The sequence below is a fragment of the Leptodactylus fuscus genome, chromosome 6, assembly GCF_031893055.1.
Source record: "Leptodactylus fuscus isolate aLepFus1 chromosome 6, aLepFus1.hap2, whole genome shotgun sequence".
Taxonomy (NCBI): domain Eukaryota; kingdom Metazoa; phylum Chordata; class Amphibia; order Anura; family Leptodactylidae; genus Leptodactylus; species Leptodactylus fuscus.
The window spans coordinates 86,440,763-86,460,261 of NC_134270.1; the positions used below are offsets into that span (position 1 = coordinate 86,440,763).

General features: G+C 43.8%; 1 protein-coding gene across 1 annotated transcript in view; it reads left to right on the plus strand.

The window, feature by feature from the left end:
- NTN5 (netrin 5) overlaps positions 1-19,499 on the plus strand; it is a 94,486-nt gene that overhangs the window by 37,074 nt on the left and 37,913 nt on the right. Inside the window, exons 4-5 of the mRNA XM_075276790.1 lie at positions 4,919-4,975; positions 9,774-9,854. Of these exons, the coding sequence (XP_075132891.1) occupies positions 4,919-4,975; positions 9,774-9,854 (138 nt within the window). The remainder of the gene's footprint in view (positions 1-4,918; positions 4,976-9,773; positions 9,855-19,499) is intronic.

A 19,499-nucleotide genomic window follows, 5' to 3' on the forward strand; every position in this document is an offset into this window, starting at 1 on the left:
AAAGTAGTGTTTGCAGCACTTTTCTCACCACACGATTCATGCGGACACTGCATGGTAAACACATGGATCCCATTATAGTCTATGGGGTCTGTGTGGTTTGATTGCTCACTGCTTTTTAATGTATATAGGTTTCTGTTCGGGGGACCCCAAGAGGACTTCCAGAAAAGGAATACCGAACGCAGATGTGAACCAGGCCTAAGTATATCCAGCATATGAGTGTGTTTCTGTTTTCTTCTGTAGATGTCTACCATTATGCATACTAGAATTGTATTTTATAGTGTGATGTTCAGTATATTGAGATGTTAAAGGGGTTATCCAGGAATTACAGTTCTCTGCAAGGGAAAGGTCACAAATAAGAAAAAAAGCAAAACCCATACTCACCTGTACCCGGTGTCTCCCACATCCGTCTGGTCCAGTGGCTCCCGGAGCGTTGTTTTGGCAGATGTCACACATGACTGCTGAGGCCAGTCAGCGGCTTAAGGAAAGGACACGTGACGTCACACGTGATATATGTGAGTGATATCGCAGTTTCTTTCCTTAGGCTGCTGAGGCAGATGATTGACTTCATCAGTTACGTGTGGCGAGGACTGAAAAAACTCTGGGGCACCGCTTGTGCGGACAGGGGTAGGAGAATCAGGGACAAGTGAGTGTAGGTTTTATTTTTTTCCTTCACTGGCCTCCTTGTAGAAACCTGTAATTCCTGGATAACGCCTTCAAGGATTAGCCCTTACTGAGCAAAACACAGCTAATGCTGGGTTCACACCAGCGTCTGGTCTCTGTTCTGAGGTTTCCGTCTTCTGCATGCAGAAGACGGAAACCTGTCGGACCGAGTCTGGCCGTGAGCGCCGGTGAGCATTTTATGCTCTCTGCGGCAAAACCATTTTTTTTTTAAACCAGACACAAAGTACTGCATGTCCGACTCTGTATCTGGTTAAAAAAAAAAAAAAAAACGTTTCGCTGCGGAGAGCACAAAACGCTCACAGGCGCTTACGGATGCACACTTTTCTAACCCATTCGTTCGAATGGGTTTGAAAAATGCCTGCAGGTTTCCGTCTCCTGCCCAGTTCGGGCAGGAAACGGAAACCTGAAAGCGGAGACCCCAGGTGCAAATGTGAACAAGCCCTTAAAAACACTTAAAAGGATACTCTCCTGTCCCCAGTATCTCCCAGTGCGGCCCTTTCGGCATGTAACTACCGGACTAATTATAAACAAAAAAAAATAAATTATTCTAGACAACCACTTTAAAGTGTGGGGCATTTGGGTAGAAAATTAAAGGGGTTGTCCAGGCATAATTTTCTATGGTTTATCGTCAGGATAGGCTATATATGCCTGATCTGTAGGGGGCCGACACCCAGCCCTCAGACCGATCAGCTGTATGGAGCCACTTCTGGCAGCAGTCCTGTACACAATACGGGGCCAGAAGCAGAAAGCTCTGTCCACTGTATATCAGCCAGCACATTCTCTGCATCTCGGCACTTATTGAAGTCAGTGGGAGCTGAGCTGCAGTGAATCTGCCAGGCAACTATACAGTGGATGAAGCTTTCTGCTTCCAGTCCTGTGTTGTGTACGAAACGAGCGCCCTAGCGATCAGGTATTTATGGCCTACCCTGAGGATACACCATAAAAATAATTAAGCCTGGACATTCCCTTTAATATGTTTATGTATGAGTGTGTAGGTAACTATTGCAGTTTTTGGAAATCGCAGCATGTCATTTGTACCTACAGAAACACTTACAGTGTCCCTATAGGTATAAAGGAAGCAGAAAGTCCTCAGAGGAAACCTCTGTGGAGTTTCTGCAAAAAGCGCTGCAGGAAAAAATGATATGTCGGCGCCAAGGTTTTTCCCGCAGCGCTTTTTTACTGCGGGACGCTGTGTTAGGCCTTATCCTTATGGTGTGATGTACAGTATATCGAGATGTTAAAGAGGAGCTTTCACCTCCTGGGACACATGCGGTTTAATACACTGCTAGAGAGCTGACAGTGTGATGATTTCAGTGCACTTTCGGCTTTCCCATTCTGTGCCCCCGGTGAAGAGCTATCGGTGCCGGTACCATAGCTCTTCACTGTCAGAAAGGCGTTTCTGACAGTCAGTCTGGAACGCCCTTCCTCACAGCAGCGCCTATAGTGTTGTACTGTGAGAGCGCTATAGGCGCTCAACGTCATCGCTGGCTGGTAAGCAATGACCCCTCTCACAGTACAGCGCTATAGACGCTACCATGAGGAACGGCGTTCCTGACTGACTGTCAGAATGCCTTTCTGACGATGAAGATCTACGGTACAGAACGTGAAAGCCAATAGTGCGCTGAATTCACCGCACTGTTGGCTTTCTAGCAGTGTATTAAACCTCATGTGCCCCAGATGGTGATAGGTCTTCTTTAAGGATTAGGCGGAACAGCGAGATGCAGGTAAAAAAAACATTGTGGGAAAAAAATTGCAGTGAATCTCAATATATTTTTTCCACAGTGTTTTTCATTGAGCTTTTGTCCTCAACACTTCGTTGTCCCCTGCCTGTGTCTGTTAGGTCCCATGGCCTCATTTCTGGAAATCCTGTATCTAATTGGTTTCAGTGGTCCCATGAGGTGCAGGACTCCCAGCAAGGAGGCACCGGCGCGAGACTGAATGGACACTGGCAGCGGACAATGGAGGAACAGGAACAGGTGAAGGCGCTTTTTATTTATTTTTTTATTTTACACCTCCCTCCCAGCACATGGGTCATTCCAATTCCTGGACAAATCTTTAAAGGATTGATTCATCTTTATAATATAGAAGGTCTGTCCTTGGGATAGACCATCAATATTACATCTGTGATGACACAACAGCCAGGACCTCTGCAGATCAGCTGTTCCCGGACAGCGCGGCTGTAGGTAATGGTAACATTTCTAGGAGCCGCGCAGTTCACTTTCCATACAGTGTGTAGCAATAGGTTTAGGTAGTGCATTGTTGCACATCGTATGGCAGGTGAGCAGCATGGCTCCTGATATGTTATTACCTTCAACCGCCCTATCTTGGTATCGCTGGTTTGCAGGGATCCTGATCGTGGGCCCCTAGAAATAATTCCACTGGTGGGCCCTAGACACCCCAGTCCTACACTGCACGTACTCCAAAGTGACTAGTGCCTGGGGACTGGATTTGGTGTATACGGCGTGTGAGACTGTGCTAAAAAGCATAAAAGCTCCCATTGATTTCAATGGGAGCCTGGATACACCGCATTATTTTGCGCACATGATTTTGCGGCCGTGAGACACATGTAATCTTCAGGTTGTCTACTTTTATAAAATATATAGGGTTTAGGGGTTCACTCGCTTTCAAAGGTGTGTAATCCATACATTTTATAGAATGATGCTTTTTTAACATTTCCGGCTTCATAGCCAATTTTTGCGCAGTCCAATTCTGGTGATTTTCTGAAGACACGTGCATGCTGCTGTAGGCCTTAGTGATATGAATGAACTCTGCACATGTTGAACTCTTATTTTTAATAGGTTTGGTGCATATAAGTTTTAGCTTGGTTTCCACTGTTACCAGTTACTTTTTTTTTTCTTTTTTTTTTTTTAAATAAAACATTCACTTTAAATCAAAATTGCATGAAGGTGCCTGTTTGTTAACAGTACCAATGCTGCATGTGTCTACTTTAAGAAAATATATTGTTACGGGGGGGGGTTAGTATAGTTTTTTAATGTTACAATTTAGGTTTGATTTGTCCATCTCAAAACTGTGAAAAATTGCTACCAGAGATAGCAATTGGCAGTGAAAGGATTAAACTGTGGGGGTCAGAAGAAGGGGGACATTAAACTGTGGGGGTAGATGAAGGGTGTAATTAAACTGGGGGAAACCGGAAGGGGACATTGAACTGGGGGCAACTTGAGGGGATATTGTACTGTGGGGGTAGCTGGATGAGGATATTAAACTAGGGCAACTGGATAGGGGCATTTAACTAGGGCAACTTCATGGGGACATTAAACTGTGGAGACACTGGACAGGGATATTAAACTGTGGTAAATTATAGGGGGACATTAAACTTGGGACAACTATAGAGGAACATAAACTGTCGGGGTAGCTGGAGGGGGACATTAAACTGTGGGTGCACCAGAGGAGGGATTTTATACTGTGGGGGCAATTAGAGAGGGACATTATAACGTGGGGGCATAGTATGCTGCACACCTCACATTCTGTCCCTCTTTCTGTCCTTTGAAAGTTGGAAGATAATGTGTAGGACTTCAAAAATATGTCTCCTTTCTTCTTCTCAGGAAGTGACCTCATGTCTGTGGGTCACATGACAATGCCACATCTCCATCCTATTAAAATGAAGTGAATAAGCTGCAGCATAGCCAGGTGACCAATTGTTATGATGTCACTTCCTGAGAAGAAAGAAGTCCTGCACAACCCCTTTAGGGCTCGTTCACATGGGGCAAGAGGGGGCGGATTTTGGCACTGAATCCACGTCAGAATCCGCTCCCTCATAGTAGAGGTCTATGTAGACCACTAGCTTACTTTTTCTGTGAGCGGCATGTTCCTGCTCACGGAAAAAAGAAGCGAGCTGCCCTGATTCAGCCCCGGCATCCGCCTCGCGGTAGCAGTGGGAAGTGGGAAGCCGTGACTGTCGGAAGCCGCGACAGTCGTGGCAGGCACATTTTGGCCCTATTCTGACGCGGCTTCCCACGTCAAAATCAGGACCAAAATACGCCATCCCACGCTCCGTGTGAACTAGCCCTTAAATTGAATCTGGGTGCTAATTATTAAGTTCTCCCTAACTGAATGGTGCATTTTTCTGCACCACTCCAGGTTTTGCTTTATCTGTGATATATATAGAGCATTTTAAAATAAAATAATAAATTGTAATGTGTGATTTATTTGGCATTTGAATAATATATAGGATGTCTAGGGGATTTTATGTACAGTATCAATTTTTCATCAATTTTAGGAGAGGTTCAAGAAGAGATGACTACAACAGCTGTTTATCCTAAAGAGTGGAAAGCAGGTATTTTAAAATAACTAATGTCATACAATGTCAGTATTACATTCATAAAACCATGATACAATTAAATGTAGACTTGAGATCTTTGATCAAGAGACATGCAGAAAGGGTTTAGCTGCTACTGTGTGAAAATGTCTCACTTTTATGAAAGGATTACTAAACATCTTAAAGAGGTATTCCAGTAGGAAGCATTTATCTCATAGAGTGCTACAAATTTTAAAGAGGTTCTGTAACTGAGTACAAAATGCTAAATGCCATACATCATTACTCATTGTGCTCCTAAAAAAGTTGACGATTTTCTTTTTAAAGTTTAACTCCCATTTTGATATATGTAAGGATTCAACTGTGTGGGTGCCATAAAAAGGGGAATTATATGTTATGTGGGGGGTAAAAAAGGGGTCATACACTGTTTGAGAGCCGTAAAAAGGAGTCGTATACTATGTTGGAGACATAAAAGAAAAGGGGGGTCATTTACCAAGTGGGGGCCAGAAAAAGGGGTCATGGATCATGTTGTGGACCAAAAAAAAAGGGAGCTGTACATTGTGTGCGGTTCCAAAAAAGGGGGTGGTATACTACGTGGGGGCTAAATAAGATTTTTTGATCTGCCAAATGGGAGGCATGCCCTAATTAGGGGGCTAGCTTTTTTATTTTAAATTTATTTTTTAATTTAGAAAAAAAAATTTCAAATGCAGGAAAGGAAAAAGAATGCAGGGAAATAATAACACGCTCCTGCAACAGACCATAAATATAGCATAGAAGGAGTGATATCATACATATTAAACAGATATACAATACCTGTGTATAGTTGAAGAATAAGAACAACTGCACACAACATGAGTAAGTACGACTCTTTTCGTCGACAAATCAAAGTCGCTTCAACTGGACCTGGGAGCTGGGCAAAAAGAAAGGGAGGGGAGGGGAGGGGAGGGAAGGAAGGGGGAGGGAGGATGTGAGAAAACAGTAAAATAATAATAACCGCAACAACCTAATAGAAATAACACTTATCTATGTCCAACTCAACTTCACAGCATATAAAATTTAAATCTCGGTCAAGAGACTAAGGAGGTGCCCAGTGGTACAGTCACCACTAACTCAACTAAGAAAAGCTGCTATCAGGGAGCTCCAGAGGAAGGAGGCAAAATCCAGGGTTTGGAGTCCCTTTCATTCCTTACATAAGAAGACCAAAGGGTCCATTTGGTCTGAAATTTAGAAAAAGTGTGCCCTTTACTGGCCAGCATACGCTCCAGTATAAAAGCTAGGTTGACATGATGGAACAACTTGTTTACAGTCAAACATAATGCTGATTTCCATTGTCGGGCAATCATGGACCTAGCCGCTAGGATTATTTGGCCCAAGACAATCTGTGTACCCGTTGGAAAAGAGGCGGGATCCAAGAAACACAGCGCTAACCCTGGGGAGGGGGGGAATAGGGAGACCAACAATGGAAGACATGAACTGAAACACTGCTATCCAAAACGCCTGAATTGGGGGACACTCCCACCACATATGAATAAATGAACCTACACGACCGCAGCTCCGCCAGCATAGCCTTGAGGTAGAGGAATTCATATGAGCCAATTGAGCAGGAGTCCTATACCAGCGCAGCATAATTTTTTGCGCCGTCTCCCACTGGGAAGCACCCCTGGACACCTTCTTAACAAATCCAAAGGCCTCATTCCACTCCATCGGGGGAATAGTTCTGGCTAAGTCAGCTTCCCAACACAATAGGCAAAGGGGTTTGACCTGCATAGATGGAGTCAAGAGAAAACTATAGAATGCAAAGGTGCAATTTTGGGCAGGAGGAGACTGTCTCCATAACCGAAAGGTTAGTCTTGGAAAAACAAGTCTTAAGGCTCCAAGAGCTTGTAGAAGGTGCCAAATTTGGAGGTACTTAAAAAAAACATTGCTAGGGAGATCAAACTCAGCACGCAACATAGCAAAAGATTTGAGGCAGTGATTATCATATAATTGTGAAATCCTATAGAGACCTCTATCAATCCAACCACAGACTTTCAGCTGGGAAAGGAATGCGATCTTGTAAAGCAGAGACATTTTTATCAAGGGGACCAGGTCCTCAATGGCAGTGTGTGACAGGAGATATCTCCAAGCCCAAGTAGAGACTGTAATGCTCAACAGAGGGTCCTGGATACAGGAAGGCCCAGAGTCTCTGGAGTGAAGAAGACTCATGAGCAGGGCTTCCAACAACGTTTCCTCTATCTCTCCAATCAGACGACTCAGCCCAGCTAACTTTGTGATGTTCCAGGACCGTTGCTGCAAAATAATTTTTAAAATCCGAGACCCCGCTCCCCCACTAGACCAGGGCCTGTACATGACATGGAGGCGGATTCTGGACCTTTTACCCTCCCAAATAAAGTGAGATAAAATACATTGGAGTTTCGTTAAGTAGGAGTCAGGAAGGGGGATTGCCACCATTTGAAACATGTACAATATCAGGGGCAACGCCATCATTTTGACAGTGGCTCTTCAGCTTGCCCAAGTCAACATAGGTTTGGAGAAAGATGCCAGAAGGGAAGATACCTTATTCAAAAGTGGGAAATAATTCATAGAGTACAAATGAGCACTCGGGACAGTCAGAGCAACACCCAAATATGTAACACTGTCTCCTTTCCATTGATATGGAAAGTTGCGTCAGAGGTTCTCCCGTAGGGAGGGGGGCACTACAATAGGCAGGATCTGGGATTTAGTGGGGTTCACCTTGTAATAGGATATTCTCACAAAAAGTTCCAGGGCATTCCGCTCAGCCCTTTGGACAAGTTTGATAAACCTGTGAGTTCCATCTGGGGCCTGCCTATCCAAAACAAACCCCAACTGATCTAGGGGGCTTGCCAGGTTTAGGAAGGGTAACAATAGTAGTGGCGAGCATCTCCTCAGGGAACCTCTGGTCCTTCGCGGCTTTCCTGAACACTGCCAAAAGATGCGGGGACAAAATCTCCATGAATTTCCTATAGTATGCACCGGAGAAGCCATCCAGGCTTGGGGATTTAAGTGGCTTTAACACAGACATGGCTTCTTGAAGCTACAGTAGAGTAAAAGGGGTGGCTAAAGACCGGGATTGGGCAGGTATGAGGCGGGGGAGACACCGAATCCAGGAATTGAGTAATCTCATCCCTAGTGGGCTGGAACATTCCAGGATCATCCTTAAAGTTGTATAAAGAGCTATAGTAAGAACGAAACTGATTGGCTATATGCCATGGATCAACTATTTTACCCCCTTGGCTGTTAAGTAAAAAGGCTATGCGAGACTTAGGCCTGGCCTGTTTAATTTTTCTGACTAGGAAGGCACTCGCCTTGTTACTATGTACATATGCCTGGCACTGGAACTTTTTGAAGGCCAAATCCTGCTCATATGCCAGCAAACCCTGCAGCTAAAGTTGAAGATTCCTACTCTCAGCAGACAGTACAGGGTTAGGGTTAAATTTGTTGGCCGCAGACAAAGAAGTCAGGGATCGAAGAACCGCATCAACTTCCCTAGAGCGTTCTTTCCTGATGTGTGCGCACACCTGAATGAATCCCTTCACATGTTTGCCTTATGGGCATTCCTAAGGATTTGCGGGTCAGTGGCGGTGGGGGCATTGAGAGAAAAGTACTCCGACAATGCCTTACTGAGACATTCACTATGGGAGGGGTGATCCAAAATGTATTCGTTTAGGCGCCACTGAGAAGGCAATGCAGTAGCGAACTTCTCACGATGCGTCAAAGAGATCGGAGCATGGTCTGACCATGTAATTAGTTCTATAGAGGACGACTCCAACTGCATAAATCTGACCTTGTCAGTCAAGAAAAAGTCTATCCTCGAGTAGGAGGAAGAAGCATGGGAGAAAAAACTATAATCCCTCTCGCTAACGTGTTGGTATCGCCAGAAGTCATATAGCCCTTGGTCTACCAAGGAGGGAGTCCAAGTCAGGGAACGCCTGAGCGGATTAGAAGAGTCCAGGGAGTTGTCAACCAAACAATTAAAGTCACCCCCAATTATCAACATTCCGGTAGCAAAGGTCTGCACTTTAGTTAGTATAGACTTCCAGTAGGAAGCTTGACCACGGTTGGGGAGGTATACTGTGACCAGAGTATATTGGACATGGTTAATTAAACAGTTAAGGCCCAGATACCGGCCCTTAGGATCAGACAAGTCCGATTCCAAGGAAAAAGCTATTGAATCGCTGATCGCAATCAGTACCCCTTTGCTTGGCTTTACAAGAGGCCTGAAATATGTGGGGAAAGAGGGATTTGTGAATTTGGGACTCTTATCTAAGTGGAAATGGGTTTCTTGCAAAAAAAGAATGTCACAACGGAGACTGGCTTCCCTCCAAACTGAGCTCCTCTTAAAGGGACTATTCAGGCCCCTGACATTTAGGGATGAGACCTCGAGTATCATTGTGAATGATTAGGTGTCTAGCTTTTTTATGGGGGGTGCTTCAGATAGCAGGTTCACCCTGGGTACAGTGACAATCAAATGATGTATGTTATTTATCATTTTGTACTTGATGATGGGCCTGCTTTAAAAAATAAAAGTAGATGAGCACATAATTTGCTACCGATTTATTAAGACTCCTAACAGCCATGATCTTATGGCTATGGGAAACAGAACACTGGAGTGTCATCCTGGTGAGTGGGGTTCTCAGCAGTTGGATCTCCACCAATTTAGCTTCTACACACTTTTGAATGCATATTAAAAAAAGTAATGATTAAAAGTAAAGAGTAAACTTTCTCTTAACTGTAAATATACACTATTTTTATTATATACTATTTTTATTAAAAGGACTTTTAAATCTTTCTTTTAAAGGTATTGAGTGTCAGTCATATTGCAAACCATCTCACAGCCGCGTGCACATGAGCCTTCGCAAATACTGCAAAAAGGACTATGGTACGTGAAATAAAAGACTTATGTAAATTCATGTCAATTATAAGGATTTGAGTAACCTCTTATACAACCCTCTCAAATGGTTATGTTCCCATATTTTCCGTCTGCAGTGGTGAATGTTTGTGTATCCCTGTGTACACTATTTTATACATTGTTGTGTCAGTGGAAGATCTGCAGATCCATAGAACTAGGAATAGTCAATGAAGTAGAAGCTTCTAGAGAAGACAGAAAGGGAAGTGTAAACCCGCACATAGTATTGTATATCGTGCACCTCTGTATGAAGTGGGCACTGTAGGCAGGAAGAGGTAAAAGTTAAAGGGAAAAGCATGGTTGTAGTATGCACAAAGTCGTGCACAGCTGACCCTGCTGCTGCTCAGTTGAGTACTTGTGGGAACTTCTCTATTATCTGTATACTGTGCTGTTGGAGTCTAAGGGGCCATTCACACTTAGGAATTTAAGGGCGGAATCTGCCTTAAATTGCACCTGAAATATGCATCCTATTCAATGAGAATGATCGATTTTTTCAGCTAGTGGAAAAAATAAGCGTCCTGCTCATTCTTCAGGTGAGTTCCACCTAAGAAATCCCTTTGAAATGAATGAGAGGTGGAAAATACTACCTTTACCATCCCCACAGAATTGGATGTTGAATTTGTCAAATTCTTTGAGAAAATCCGCTCACAGAATTTGGAATTTGACCCTGCTCAAGAAAGTGGTGGCAACATCAGGAAGACAGCAGCCATTTTTTGGACACAGGAGAAGAGGCAAGAAAGCATCACATCATCACTCCTCACATGGGAATCAGCTGGCTACTCCACCAAAAAAGACGGTATGATCTATGCATATTTATTTGATGTGCATCAAAATGGTCTATTTATGCTTTTTATTTAATATCTACATTTTTGATAATTTTTTCTTCTATATCTAATTTGCAGAACATTTACCAAAGAAGAGATAACAGTGGCACTGTGTATAAAGCTCAAAAAGCTTGACATTTCTTATAGGAGGAAATGCAGGATAAACCTGTCTGTGCCTTTTTCAGGGAGGTGCTCACACCCAGAAAAATACTTGCAAAACAGTTAACAGAAGAAAAAAATGGGGGCACTCACCCAGGCACTTTTCATAAAAGAATTTCTTTATTCATCATCCTTAAAAGCATAGGAAGAAATCGACGTTTACATCAGGGCGTAAAGAAAAAAGGCAACAGCCGTTTTGCGCAAACAGCACTTTTTCAAGCCATATCGATGTACAACAAAAAGTTTGTCCTTAGCAGGTATATGTAATAGGGTTAATTAAAGTGTAACCAATAGAGAAGGACCGGCAAACTTCTCCCCTCTCTTAGCTCCTCCCTCTGCACAGTCGGACCTGAAGGAGAACTAGCTCTAAAATATAAGCCAATCAGGTTTCCTATTTTTTTCAATGCCTACATTTTCCTGCTTCCCGTCCCACCTTTCCTGCACAGTTATTGGTGCAAAAAAAGCGCCAGGTAAGGTGTGAGGGGATTTGAATTTTTACTGAGTTTACTGTGTGGTATTTGATTGGAATTGAATATCTTGAATACCTTAGTATTTGATCGAATACCTACTCGATCGAACGGTATTCGCTCATCTCTATTCCCTATCCTTTCTCTACCCTTCTAATGGTCTTTCCCTGGACAATTCAACAAAATATCAGTTTTCATGTGTTTTCTACCACATTCCTTAGTGCCTGCTGACATCAATCTCTGCACTAAGTACAATGGAAAATGCTTGAACCTGAAATGGTGGAAGGTATTTATAGGGCTGTGACTAGAGATGAGCAAACAGTAAAATGTTCGAGGTTCGATATTCGTTTCGAGTAGCCCCTCAATATTCGACTACTCGAATCGAATATCGAATCCTATTATAGTCTATGGGGGGAAAATGCTCGTTTCAGGGGTAGGCAACATTCGATCAAATTACACTTACCAAGTTCACGAGTGCGGGTTGGGCTGGATCCTCCGAGAAGTCTCAGTGCAGCGTCCCCGCGGCGTCTTCCGGCTCTGAATTCACTCTGCCAGGCATCGGGCCTGGGCAGAGTTGACTGCGAATGCCCGCACTACAAGTGGGCATACGCAGTTGGCTCTGCACAGGCCCGATGCCTGGCAGAGTGAATTCAGAGCCGGAAGACGCCGTGGGGAAGCTGCACGGAGAAGACTTCTAAAGCATTCGGCCAATCAATGCTGGTTCTGCATTGAACTTTTCCATTCGAACAGCAAGTGGTATTTGATCGAGTATGAGTATGTTGAATACCGTAGTATTCGATCGAATTCCTACTCGCTCGAATACTACTCGCTCATCTCTAGCTGTGACATCAAAGGGTTGGCTCACAGCTTATTGGCTGCACATATGGCATTGTGGGTGATCCCGAGTTTCCAGAGTTCCTTGCCCCACGTCCTAACATGTGCAGCAGCCAATTTAGAAAAAAATGTGATTCGTTACCACGAAGCATGAGGAAATCCAGATTAGACACAAATCAAATTTTTCCTGAAATTCGGAACGAATTCCACTTCATCAGCTTTGATTCGCTCATCTCTAGTTATAACAAATATTTTATGAGGTTTAACCCTCCCACCTGTTTCTTTCAATGAATTAGGATACTCTGGAGTCTCCTAATAAGAGGAGGTGAGTAACAATAAAAAGCACTCTATAATCACTATATGTCACTGTTAAGTTTGTTTTCTAGTTATATGATTCATTTATTTCTACAGAACCTCTGGAAACCTCCAGGAATCAGAGAGACGTTTGCTGAGTACTTTGCTGAATAAGAAGAACAGGATCAGGAGCAGGAAGAGAGTGAATCCACTTAATCAACATCTGCGATGTCCTTCATGAACTAGACTGGGAGTCAGATTAAGCTGAACCATCTACATTGCCAAGGGAGGAACTTCTCTCACCAGCACCACCTCAGCACCTCAGCTGAGGCTGAGTTTTCACTACTTTCCGGTCCATCTGCGGCCTCCACAGTCATCTGCTGCAGACATCATGCTCCCCCTTCTTCCAGTTCACCTTTCACCAGGGAACAGACCCGGAATATGTTGGCGCTATATAAATAAAATGTATTACTTGTCAATTAATATATCAGTTCGGGCAGGCTATGGGCTCCATTTACTCCCCACCCCGCTTCCACCACCTCCAATGGTTTAGCTCTATTTTTGTATACCCCTCCCTCCATCCTCCTACTGCTGGTTCCCAAGTTTATTGCTTATTTTTCCCTCACCAACCTTATCCTTATCCCTCTCAAAGCCACACTTCACCACATACAAGTGGGTCAATAGATCCCCCCAGATGCTCCTCTTTTTTCATACTGATATTATATTCCTTTTTTTTTTTTATAGTTTATTTCTGTGTTTTGAGCGGGAAGGGTTAGTGTTACTATGGATATGGGTTGGAAGGGGTGGATTGTTGCTATGGGACAGAGGTTGAGAAGGGCTTGTAATTCTATATTTCTTCCGTTTTGTTTTGTTTTTTATAGTTTTTTTATATTTTAAAACTTGTGAGTTTCTTTTTTTATGTTAATATTATTTAATTTTATAGTATTTATTCAAATGTGCAAGAAGAGTTCTATTAAGTTACATAGTGGTCTTGGGGTCTTCTGCAATAGGTCCATGGGAATATAGAAGATAAATAGGTAGGCTTGTTCATAACTTATAATTGCCAATAGCAAAAGAGCTCACAACCACTATTGAAATCATTAGCAGTCTTTAACTCTTCTGCCCCTGGCCAAATTGAAACAAAGGGCAAGGTAATCATGGGCTATTCTGTGATTGGCTTTAATGAAGTTAGTGCAAAAAAAATATATGATAGGACATAACTTTGTGATCACCTGGCCTTTATACGGGACAATGGTCTGCTATTCTTGTGATCTGTTGGTTAAATCAGTCAGACTGCCAGAGATCATAAAGTTATCCCATGCCTATCCCTATGAAAAGTTAAAAAAAAAACACCCTCCCACAATATACTGTGCAGAGTGTTTTGAATTTGTTATTTATTTATTTATTTATTTATTTATTTAATTAAGTTAATGGATTTTGGGAAATAAGTACAAAGTTTAATGCTCAAAATGAAAGACCAAGTGCAGGGGTCAGAGCCTGGCTTTTCTCTTAGGTGGCTGCCTGATTTTTCCCTCTACTGCTCATCAAACACTAAATGGCTCACAGCACTGATCATTGTGACTAAACTTGCTGGAGAAGCTTACTTGTACCTACCAAACAGCTCTGGGCATAAGTTGGCATGATTCAATGGTGATTCAGAGCTTCAGTGCTTGCCGGGGCTCCGCTCTGGAGTCGCTGCTAAAAGGGCCGCAGCTCCACACACAACACACAAACATTTCACAAACACCATATAAACATCACACAGACAGGACACATACACTAACCCACAAGCACAACACCACACAAATACCACAACACTCCACACAAACACCAGAGCACTCTAGACACACATGACAGAAACACCACACACACACATGGACCACTTGCAAAGACACTCAGATGGATGCACACTACACACAAGGACGAACATGCGTACTCACACACAACTACCACATGCATGGACACTTGCTCTGCACACGCAGAAACACATGGATCACATGTGCACATACACGCATACATATACATGGACCACGCACGTGCATGCACACATGCATACATACAAATGGATCACACGTGTGCACACACACACACAAATACACGCATGTGCACACACATGCATACATATACACGGACCACACACCTGCATGCACACACGCATACATACACATGGATCACACGAATGCACACACACACATACATGCGCGTGCACACATACTGTACATATACACACACATGCATACATATACACGGACCATACACACGTGAATGCACACACACATACATACACATGGATCAAACACATGTACACGCACGCATGCACTGACAAAACATGTCTGGTATACTTAGTGGCTGTTTGCAAACTATAGTATTTTTCAGGGGCCTCCAGGCCATGGATTTGGTGGTTCCATAGACTTCTTTGTGCACAAAGCTGTGAATTTTGCAGGCTCCATAGAAGTCTATGCAGATGTAGAATCCATGGCCCAGAGACTGTAGTGTTATTGTAGTGTGCAAGCAGCCTTACTGAGCAGCAATATTGGTCAGGCGAAAACTGCCTGATAGTGTCATTATTGCCTACTATACAGGGAGTTTTCATCACTGAAGCAGTGCAATAGATTGTTGTGTAACTGGAAACCAATTGTGTTCTTTTGTCCATGAACTACTTATAAATTACACTGGAGGGAGGGTAAAGGGTTGCACTATGTTGTTAATTGGGTGTAAATCAGTGGCATAACTGGGAATGATGGGGCCCTGTGGCGAACTTTTGACATGCCCCCCCCCCCCCCCCGATGCTGAAGACCCCAACTGACCCAACCGCCCTCATTCCTGTGCACACTATTATACCCCATAGTGGCCCCTGCACACTGTATTATGCTGCATAGAGGCCCCTGCACACAGTATTATACCCCATAATGGCCCTGCACAAAGCATTATACCCCATAGTGGCCCCTGCACACAGCATGGTGTCACATGACCCACAGGCAAACAACTTCAATAAGCTTAACCTTAAATACCTAAAATAATAAAATAAAATAAAATAAACACACAACAACTTTTTAGTGGAGGATAAATGGCCGTGGTGTTTTCTTAAGGGGTTACCAACAATAAATAAATAATTAATTCATCAATAAAATTTTCAACTTTAATAAATATTAAATAAATAATTAAAACCAAAAACCGTAAAACTGAATAACCATAACAGTAATCTTACAGTCCTCCCAGCGACAGCTGGGCGACTAAACCCCCCACTAATAAAACTCCACGACAGTCCCTCAGTTGCGAATCATTAGGGCGGGCGGGTGGGCGTCGATTTCCTCCAGCTGGTCTCCTCAGGAAAATGACACGGAGCTAACAGCTGAGCCGCCTTTTATTTTCAAATTTCCCGCCATACACCAACAGCTGTCCAATCAGCTGATGCACTCGTTGCTGGGCAGAAAACATCTGGAATCAGCTGCTAGGCCGTTGCTGGGCAGAATAGCCATAAATAAACCTTCTAGAACCTACTCATGCCATGGGCACAGTTGACCTTGCTTAACCCCAAATCGGTAAGCACCATCTTGCAGAAATCACCTCAAGAAATAGGGGGATAATAAAAGAAGATCAAACCAAAATTAGAACCAGTTTAATGAAATAATAAATTAATAAATAAGCCCTGGGGACAGTGACACCATGTGCCCCCTCATCGTATATACTCCAGGGGGCATTTATACCACATAGTGGCCCCTTTATCCAGCATTATGCCCCTCTGTGGACACCCATGAACAATTATTATACTCTGGGGACTTTTCGTAACCCAGAGTATAATAATCGGAGACTCAGGAGGGATACAAACATAAAAAAACCACTGCTACTTACCTATCCCTGGCTTTGCTGTACTTCCCGCTGATGGCAGCCATCTTCAATGTCGTCCGGGACATCAAGTGTCCTGGGAAGGGGGGGGGGGGGCTGCGTCGCAACGCAAAGGACACAGGCCCCAGTCATGTGAAGTCTTTTCAGACCCTCGAGTTTAATAATACTGTTTGTGGGGCCCATGGTGTCTGTCTCTTACTCTGGCCGCTGCTAGGATCGGTAAATAAATAGGGCCTGTTACCATCTGGAGTAACTCCAGCCAGTAACGGCCTATTAAAAAAAAAATTACAAAAAATGAAGCAGTAGTGGCTGTCGCCGGGCCCCCTAATGTCCCAGCTCTTTTTTTTTTTTTTTTTAAAGCAGAGGGGAGGGGTCTATGACCAGCTGCAATATCAATGTATAGAATCTCCCATAAATTAGTGGGGGAAAAAAAGAAGCTTTTAAAAATAAATAAATAAATAAATAAAAGTTCTAAATCCCTTCTTTCCCTAGAATACGTACATAAGAAAATGACTGTGAAACACAAACACATTAGGTATCCCTGTGTCTGAAAGTGCCCGGTCTACTGAATGTAGGGTATGTGCAGTGCTCCTGTTCCGTCGGCAAGGGGTTAATAGCAGCACTGCAGATCCCCTATATTCAGACAGGCTGAATTCCAATTGGGGGAAAAAAAACCCCAGTCCTCAAGCTCAGGGAAGGGGCAGACAGACAACCAAAACACCCCCTCCCCTTTCCCAGCACCCAGCATCTACTGCACCCAAAAACTCCGACCATTTTGGAAATTTTCCAGTAGCTGCTGCATTTCCCCCCTAGGCTTATACTCGAGTCAATAAGTTTTCCCATTTTTTTGTGGTAAAATTAGGGGCCTCGGCTTATATTTGGGTCAGCTTATACTTGAGTATATACAGTATATAAAATCAATAAAAATGTTGAAACAAAAAAAAAAGTTGTTCACATCAATGTTACAACAAATTAGTAAAATTCCAAAATAATAAAAATTTTAAGTGGAAAAAAAAGATTTACTGTAGCTCTGAAAATGTCAGTGACACTAAAAATTATACTTTAGCATAAGCAATAATTTAACATATTTTCTGCGAGCGAAGCCGTGGGTATTCTACTAGTCTATATATATATATAAAACTCAAATTCTGTAGTAGTCTGTTCTATATAAATCCACAGTTCTCGCCCAATTTGGGTGAAATTTGGCAAGGCCCTTCTCCACCCACAGGAGCAGAATACTGCACACGTTACATCTCGCTAGCGTCCCCCCGTCATGAGATTGGGGCCCCTAAATTTAGGTCCTATACATATAATGGGAAAAAGTGAAAGTGAAAGCGCTGAGGGGAAAACAACAGTTGTGACTGACAGGGACGGATTATAGCGACGGCGCCAAAGAGAATAGTCTCTGCTAAAGGGGCCGCACCACCACACACAACACACAAACATTTCACCAACACCATATAAAAATCACACAGATAGCACACATACACTAACCCACAAGCACAACACCCCACGAATACCACAACACACAACACAAACACCACCCCACAAATACCACACATGCACGGACCACACACGCACGCAAAGACACTCTGATGGATGCACACTATACACACGGACGAACACAGCACATGCGTACTTACACACAACTACCGCACACATGGACACTTGCTCTGTGCACGCAGAAACACATGAATCACACGCGCACATACACGCATACATATACACGGACCACACACGTGCATGTACACATGCATACATACACATGCATCACACGTGTGCACACACCCACAAATACACACAAGCACACGCATACATATACATGGACCACACACATGTATGAACACACGCATACATACACATGACACATACACGTGTGCACACACAGACCACACACGTGCATGCACACACGCATACATACACATGGATCACATGCATGTCCATGCACGCATGCACTGATAAAACCAGTCTGGTATCCTTAGTGGCTGCTTGCACACTATATTATTTTTCACAGCCCTCCAGGCCATAGGTTTGGCAGTTCCATAGATTTCTTTGTGCAGAAAGCTGTGAATTTTGCAGGCTCCATAGAAGGCTATGGAGATGTAGAATCCATGGCCTGTAGACTGTAGTGTTACTGTAGTGTGCAAGCAGTCTTACTGAGCAGGAATAGTGGTCAGGCTAAAACTGCCTACCGTATTTTCCGGACTATAAGGCGCACATAAAAACCTACGATTTCCTCAGAAATCGTAAGTGCGGCTTATAGTCCGGTGCGCCTTATATATGGATGAAAGTGGCGGCAAAGTCTGCGTGCCGCTTCCATACATACATAAAAGGCACCGTAAGGGTGCATTCACACTACGGAGCAGGGCTGCCGGACACTTCCTATTCATTTCTATGGGAGCCGGCATGCGAGCGCTCTCCATAGAAATGAATGGACAGACACTTCCCATTCATTTCTATGGGAGCCGGCATGCGAGCGCTCCCCATAGAAATGAATGGAAAAAAGCAGGCCATTCATTTCTATGGGGAGCGCTCGCATGCCGGCTCCCATAGAAATGAATGGGAAGTGTCCGGCAGCCCTGCTGTCACGCCGGCCTGAAACAGAACGTGAAACTTACCGAGCTGTGCAGGGCGGGCGGGCATTCAGGCCTCCTCTTCCTCCGATGTCCTGACCACTTCCTCCGGCGCTCGTGAATTGATAATGGCCTGGGCGCATGCGCAATATCATAATGCTTCTACTACGGCTACTGCGCATGCGCCCAGGCCATTATCAGTTAGCGAGCGCCGGAGGAGGAGGACGGAACATCGGAGGAAGAGGAGGCCTGAATGCCCGCCCACCCTGCACCGCTTGGTAAGTTATACATTCTGTTTCAGGGTTTTATTTTAAAACGGGGGGGTAGTTTAATATAACTTTTACGGTTGGGCTCTATCAGCATGATTTTGCTGATAGAGCCCCTCCTCGCCTGCCGAACGCTTCCAATAGAAGCGGCTGGCACGCGGGGGGTTAAGCGGCCGCTGGCAAAGTCTGCCTGCCGCCGCTTTCAATAACATATAATGCGCACCGGACTGCGGCTTATAGTCCAGTGCGCCTTATATATGAACCGAGACGGACTATAAGGCGCTCATGGGCAATGCGCCTTATAGTCCAGTGCGCCTTATAGTCCGTAAAATACGGTAATAGTAAGATTGTCAGT